The sequence below is a fragment of the Arachis duranensis genome, chromosome 7 (assembly GCF_000817695.3).
Source record: "Arachis duranensis cultivar V14167 chromosome 7, aradu.V14167.gnm2.J7QH, whole genome shotgun sequence".
Lineage (NCBI taxonomy): Eukaryota > Viridiplantae > Streptophyta > Magnoliopsida > Fabales > Fabaceae > Arachis > Arachis duranensis.
Window position 1 is genome coordinate 71435642 of NC_029778.3, and position 7498 is coordinate 71443139.

At 32.4% G+C, this 7498-nt stretch overlaps 1 protein-coding gene across 2 annotated transcripts; it reads left to right on the forward strand.

Moving 5' to 3' along the window:
- Window positions 1–1402: 1402 nt before the first annotated feature.
- On the forward strand, window positions 1403–6122 carry LOC107459742 (glycolate oxidase 1). 2 transcript variants are annotated; one of them, XM_016077992.3, is made up of 11 exons: window positions 1403–1608; window positions 1774–1898; window positions 3117–3163; window positions 3398–3475; window positions 3553–3677; window positions 3772–3838; window positions 3921–3983; window positions 4087–4156; window positions 4595–4695; window positions 4793–4897; window positions 5747–6122. In XM_016077992.3, the coding sequence occupies exons 1-11, from the start codon at window positions 1472–1474 to the stop codon at window positions 5942–5944; spliced, it is 1116 nt and encodes a 371-aa protein (XP_015933478.1). In that variant the 5' UTR covers window positions 1403–1471; the 3' UTR covers window positions 5945–6122. The 2 variants fall into 2 exon arrangements, with proteins under 2 accessions (XP_015933478.1, XP_015933479.1); XM_016077993.2 differs by having other exon boundaries at window positions 1497–1605; window positions 1767–1898.
- Window positions 6123–7498: the final 1376 nt, after the last annotated feature.

Sequence of the window (7498 nt, forward strand, 5' to 3'; positions counted from 1 at the left end):
ATTTATTAAAAAGTGGGTTAGTTTGATCAAATTAATTAAACCTCGATAAATATTGAATTAATTTACATCTATTATTAAAATTACTAGTGCTCAATAACCTTTTACGACCAGTATATAATAATTATTATTATAAGCAAAGAACCGGATTATTGTGTATAGTATAGTTTTGGCCAATCCACTTGTATCACTATGCATCATACAAAAGGCAAAATAACAATTTTCAAGAGATAGATGCACTGCTCGCTGAAACTCTCAAATTAATAAATTATTTTTCCTTCATATTAATTTTGTTTATGGATATCCTTTGTCATATTAAGAGAGTGATGATAATGTAGAAGGGGGGCTGTGAAACACACAAATTGTTTGTGGCTGATAGGCACCTCACTTTCTTGATTAGATTCTTGGGCTCCAAAATAATCCTCACCTCCAAAAGCTCATCCACTTGAAAAAAAATAGAAATAAAAATTCTAACTCGATCCCTTATATTTCATATTATACACAAAATATATCACGATATTATTATTGATAACAAGTTTGTGGCCCACACCACGCTTTGTCACCATGCTACATATCGTATCTATCTACTATAGCTATTATTTCAACACTTTATAGTGTGTTGTTCAGTTTTATTATCTTCCTCTATCTTCACTGGTTCCTTTTCTATCTCCATGCACACTGCTGCATAGTTAATTTTCTAACAACATATAATCATATATATACTTTATTATTATAGGTAAAGATCATTGAAGAGTAATGTTTCTGTGTATGCATGGCTTTTTTAAGTGTCGCTTTTGTCCTTTATTTCTTTTTATTATATATGATGTATGTATGCTTCAATTTTAAATTGATGTGGGAGTTTGCTGGTGAAGAAAACTTATTGGCTCAGTTTGTTTTCGCGATTTTTAAGAAGAAAAATTCAGCCATGTAATGATTAGAGAGGAAAGGGATGTTAATTTATTAGAGCAAGGCTATAGCATGAAGTTTTGATTTTGCAGTGTTCTTTTCATCCTTTAAACGAAGAAGACATGTATATATGTAACATTTGATTTAATTTCTTCTGCAAAACGTTGTAAACAATAAAAATCAGACTGAATATTAAACCGGATATGTATGGTTTAATAGTATAGACTATAGTCCTGGGTTCAACCGGGTTTACAATTTTACTGCTGCTATTTTGTTTTAGAGTTTTACTTTCCATTTGAACCACTTTTCTTTTAAAAACAAATCACTGTTTATAAATGTTGACACTAAAAAATATCAAAAATATTATACGCACAAAAAATTAGCTATCGAATTAGTTATGTATGTTTATATATAAATACATGTATTGTTTAATTTATTTTTAATATATATTTTATATTTAATATATATTTTATACGGATTGGTAATTTAGTGTATTCTTTTAATGCAAACATTGGCATCTGATAATCTTGTAGGATTACTGAAGGAAGATTCAAGAAAAGTCTGAAAAATGGAGATAACCAATGTCAGTGAGTATGAGGCAATTGCAAAGCAGAAATTGCCAAAGATGGTGTTTGATTACTATGCATCTGGTGCAGAAGACCAGTGGACTCTCCAAGAAAACAGAAATGCATTTTCAAGAATTTTGTAACAACTTTTCTTAATTTTTTCTCTTTATTTTTTTATTTGTTTGAAAAAAATTATGTTGATTTTATTGTGTGGTCCCTTGATATATATATATTTTATTTCTAAGGAATGAAAACTTAAATGTCCTGAAAAATAATATAATATATGATTGACAAAAACATGCAGGTTCCGGCCACGTATTCTTATTGATGTGAGCAAGATAGACATGTCAACCACCGTTCTGGGCTTCAAAATTTCCATGCCAATCATGATTGCCCCAACAGCCATGCAGAAAATGGCTCATCCTGAGGGTATAATTGTCTTTTGACTTGTGTTATTTGTACACATTTTTGTCTTTTACATCGAGTTAACACATACTCTCTGTCGACAAAGTAATGAGTATCGGTTTTGGTTAAAAAACTGGAATTATGCGTTTGATTTGAGTTTTTAGAATCTTGTGATGAAAAAAAAAAAAAAAGAAAACAGTAATTGTGTTTGTGCTATTGTTGTCTGTTTTTCGAAAATGATTTTAATTGGAAGGAAAAATTAGATCTTCGTAAAACAATCAAATATGGTGATATATTTAATTGTCTTATAAAACATTAAGAGAGAATACTATTTTCACGAGAGTGAGACAGCATTAAGAGAGAGCATATAGATTATGTCACATTCATGCATTCATGGTACTTGATAGAGTATCTGAGTATGATTACTGGCACTTTCATTTATGTACGGAAATAAACACTGAAATTGAAAGCTTTTTATAAGGTTGGTATTATACAATTATGAGTGCAAGACAAAACTAAAAGAAGATAATAATCCCTTAATTTCTACTAATTTATTGATTGATTTAGAATTTCGGCAGAGTTACAATTCTAGTTAGTCCAAGAGAAATCCTTACAATAGAATTAGTTATGCATATTATTAAATGATATATTCTAGAAAAAAATACTCCTAAAGATTTAGTTAACTACAAACATAACTCCGATTTAAAAGCAAAAATATTTTTAAAAAACTTTAAAGCATGACAAAAGTATTCCATAGAATGTAAATTTGTTTTTATATTCACTTTATCTTGAGATACTTGTCTTACCTTTTAATTTTTTTAAAAACATGTTTGTCGTTTTTATTTTTTGAAAGTATTTTTGTCGACAAATAAATTATTTGCAAAGAACTTTTGGTAGTTTGCTCACCGTAGAAAAACTAATCATGAAAAAGCTTGAATCATTTGCAATTTTGCATGACTAGCTAAAACTTATTATTTATTTGAGTCTGATACTTGTTAGATTTAGAAACAAATATTGGATCATTACTTGATCCACTACCTTTTGGTTCTAGAGAATACTTCTGTACATTTTTTTGTACATCTTTTAGTTTTGGTATTGAAATTGATTAATAAGAAGTAAGATCGAGAGAAGATTAAAAATATATACATATATAAAAGATGCGTGCACACAAAATAGTGCAAACATCGCTTTTCTTTAGGTTTTGAATAAGTTGGATGATACTTTTTCCCTTCATATTTGCAGGAGAATATGCAACAGCAAGAGCTGCATCAGCCGCTGGAACTATCATGGTAAAAATCTCCTTTTTTTTATGTTTATATTCCACATCATTAGAGACCTTGAACTAGAAGCATTGTTGTTGTTAATCACCAATTTTTCACTAAATACACAAAATTACATTCATGATCACTCAAAATATTATACATGCTTGTGAGCTGTGACATATTTGTGCCTAATGAGCTTTGACATTTTAAGGATTTATGTTCTCTATTTATACAATATAATAAGTATTGTGATTGTTTCAGACTCTGTCATCCTGGGCTACTTCAAGTGTTGAAGAGGTTGCTTCAACCGGACCAGGAATTCGCTTTTTCCAGCTCTATGTAAGCTTCAAAAACTTCCTTTCAGTTCCATTCAAATGCTTGTGATGATCTTATTTGCCTTTCACCATTTTGTTCAGGTGTACAAGGACAGGAATGTGGTTGCTCAGCTGGTGAGAAGGGCCGAAAGGGCCGGATTCAAGGCTATTGCCCTCACTGTTGACACCCCAAGGCTCGGTCGCAGAGAAGCCGATATCAAGAACAGGTAACAACAAAATCTTTCGTTTGTTTTCAGGATTTTTTAAAAGAAAACGTAAAATTGGAAAAATGCTTATGACAATAAATTTGTGTCTTAACAGATTCACATTGCCACCATTTTTGACATTGAAGAACTTTGAAGGTCTTGACCTTGGAAAGATGGACAAAGTAAGAGAAGTTTTTATAAAATTGTTTGATTTTACTTTCTTTTATTGTTATAAGTTGTTTACCTTGGTCCTTTTAATTCCAGGCTGATGATTCTGGACTTGCTTCATATGTTGCTGGACAAATTGATCGTACTCTCAGCTGGAAGGTACATTTTTTCTTTTCATTTTTTCTGTCTTTGTTTTAGAGAAGCTTGGTTCAGCACAAATTGCGGCTCCCATATATCTAAGTAATGTTTGTAAATTGTGCAGGATGTCAAGTGGCTTCAGACAATCACCAAGCTACCAATTCTGGTTAAGGGTGTTCTGACTGCTGAGGACAGTAAGGAAAACCAAATTCAATAATAATAAATACTTAATTCATATCTATTCATCCGAGGAAAGCCTCAAATTCTCCTAACTTTTTTTTTTTTGAGTAATCATTTTGTTTTGATAGTTTTGACTTTTGAATAGATTCTAAAATATTTTCTTTTACAAGTTTAGGGAGTTAATTTGTCTTATAGTTTAACAGTTTAGAGGCTAATGACTAATAAACAAAGATTATGGACTAAAGTGATGACTCAACAGATAAAGAATGGATATTGCTACTTCTTTTTTCTACAATTTCATGAAAACATACATTGTAAAAAATCATATTTGTAGTGACATTATCAATTTCCAAAAGATATTTAGAACTAATTCATTGTTTTATTCTATCCAAATTGTCCCTCTATGAAGAAGATTTTAAGATTAATACTTTAATTAATGTTAAATTTGGCAGCAAGGATAGCAGTACAAAGTGGTGCAGCTGGAATAATAGTGTCCAACCATGGTGCACGCCAACTTGACTATGTCCCTGCCACTATCTCTGCCTTGGAAGAGGTACACTTAATATTTAGAGAACATTTTCTAAGTTAAAAATATTGTAGAAAAGCATGGGAAGGATAGAATTGTGAATTGTGTTGTGAAAACTGCTTAGGTTGTTAAAGCTGCTCAAGGGCGTGTTCCAGTGTTCTTGGATGGTGGTGTGCGCCGTGGCACTGATGTCTTCAAGGCATTGGCACTTGGTGCCTCTGGCATATTTGTGAGTATATCTTAAACTCTTCCCAAGATTGAATACTTGCTTTTACTCTGTTTTTAAGTCAACAGTATACTGCATTAGAATAGCACATGCTATTGGTCTTACTCTGTTTTTCAGTAGTGTTGTTCCAAGACGAGTTAACCCATCATTCCCTATTTCATGAGGGTTTCAACATTATTTTTGGAGTTCACTTGATTTAATTTCTTTCAAAAGTAAATTTTATACTTCAATTCTATTTTATTAATGCAATCCAATCAATTAAAAACATAATCTTTCACTTTAAAGTTTAAACTACAAAAATTCTTTTTTTTTTTTTAACCAAAGATGAGGAGACTTAAACTCGCAATTTTTAAGTGAATATAGAGAGACTATGTTATTTGAGTAAGAGCTATACAAATCCAATCTAACGTTAAACATTATTAGAAATAAAATTAAATTTCTTTAATTAAGTTTGTAGTAGGTTATTTTTCTTACAACTAAACTAGTCAACATATTTATTAGATAGAATTTGGAAACATGGGTTGGAAAATTCGTCGTATATAAAAATATCAATTTTTAATGATACCAAGAATAAGGATCGATAAATTATGTAAACTAAACTTAACATATGTAATTACATGCATGTAACATTAATAATTGCATACTTATTATATATAAAATTATTTCATTATTCTGACCATAATTAAAAAATAGCAAAATAAAAACAAATAAATCAACACTATCTTATAAAAGAATGAGTTAACAGTTAAATCCATAGTAATGCAGTTGAATTCCTACATATACAGAGAGTGACTTATGTTCAAGTATGATTATTTAACGTTACTTGATATGCAAACTTTGATGTTATGTTAGATTGGACGCCCTGTGGTGTTCTCCTTGGCTGCTGAAGGAGAAGCTGGAGTGAGAAAAGTGCTTCAAATGCTGCGTGAGGAGTTTGAACTAACCATGGCCTTGAGTGGTTGCCGCTCACTGAAGGAAATCACTCGCGACCACATCGTCGCAGACTGGGACACCCCTCGCACTCAGCCGCGCTACACACCAAGATTATGAACACATTAATTAAACCCTTGCTCCTCTATCATCATTTCAACTAAGAGCATATGTCTTCTTATGTGTCTTTCAGAACATGCCTTTCTCATATTTTTGAGAGTACTCATTTGAAGTTTTTATTTGGAAAAACTACATGCTTTTTAAATATGTAATGTAACCAATATGATACTTTTTTTTCCCTTTTTGTGTGGCTACACTGCTGCATTTGCTCATTGTATATTCTTTTCTACCAAAATACATAGCCTTAATCTCTTGAATGAAATTTGTTGTTCTTCATGTAAGGGACATAATAGAGTGCATCACTAATGCTATAATATATGCATGAACAAAGCTATTAGAGAGCAATACCTTGGGACCAGTTTGCTAATTGTCTTGGATTGAATAACGAATATAAGATAACCTTATTATTCAGCACATTATAAGCTTAGGGTTTTTTTTTTCTTTAATAAATAAAAACTATTGGTGATTTATAGTCAATTATATCATAAACTAGGGGAATACTCGAGTTACGCGTGAACTAAATATTGATTTATCATAAAAATTTATTGATACTTATGTGGGGATACTAAAAATTATTCTTTTTAGCTTTTAAATATTTTAAATATATTAATTATTTGTACAGTTTATATGACTTTTATTTCCGCTTGTATAAACCATAATAAGTATTTTTATAGGTATTTATCCAAAGTTTATGTAAAAACTAAAATTAAAAAGTATTTATTTATAGTATATAAAATTTATTTGTACAGTATATAGGACTGTTTTATTCCCGCTTGTATAGACCAATGTTCTGAAAATCGATTCGAACCGGCCGGTCGAACTGATCGAACCGTGAACCGGTTGCTGTAGCGGTTCGGGTAATGAGAAAAATCGCAGTATTTAAAAACCGGACTTGAACCGATGAACCGGCCGGTTATCGGTCGGTCGAACCGAATCGGGATCCGGCCGGTTTTTTAATACTGCAGCAAAACGCCATCGTTTTGTGCTGCTGAGGGAACCCTAATTCCCTTTTCTGAGTTTTCTCCTTCGTCGCAGCCTCCACTTCCTCGTTCCTCCACCTCCACCTTCTCAGTTCTCAACTCCAGCCTCCCAAAGAATAGAACACCACCCAGTCACCCACGACTCCAGGAGGCCCTCAACGCACCCACCGCCGTCGCACTCACGCCCTCAACTCCAGCCTTCAGCACGGTCACGCCCTCACCAGCGTCGCCCCCGCAGATCCCTGGCGCCGTCGCACTCACGCCCTCAACTCCAGCCTTCAGCACGGTCACGCCCTCACCAGCTTCCCGCCGTCAGCTCCCTCATTTCCAGGTAATTTTTAATTTAGTTATGAACATGATTTTGTGATGCAATCCGATTCTGATGAAACTGTGCTCTGATTTCATTGATTCTGATGAACTGTGCTCTGATGAACTGAACTCTGAGTAAACTGTTATGAATTTATTTTTTTGATTTCATTGATTCTGATGAACTGTGCTCTGATGAACTGAACTCTGAGTAAACTGTTATGAATTTATTTTTTGATTTCATTGATTCTGATGAACTGTGCTCTGA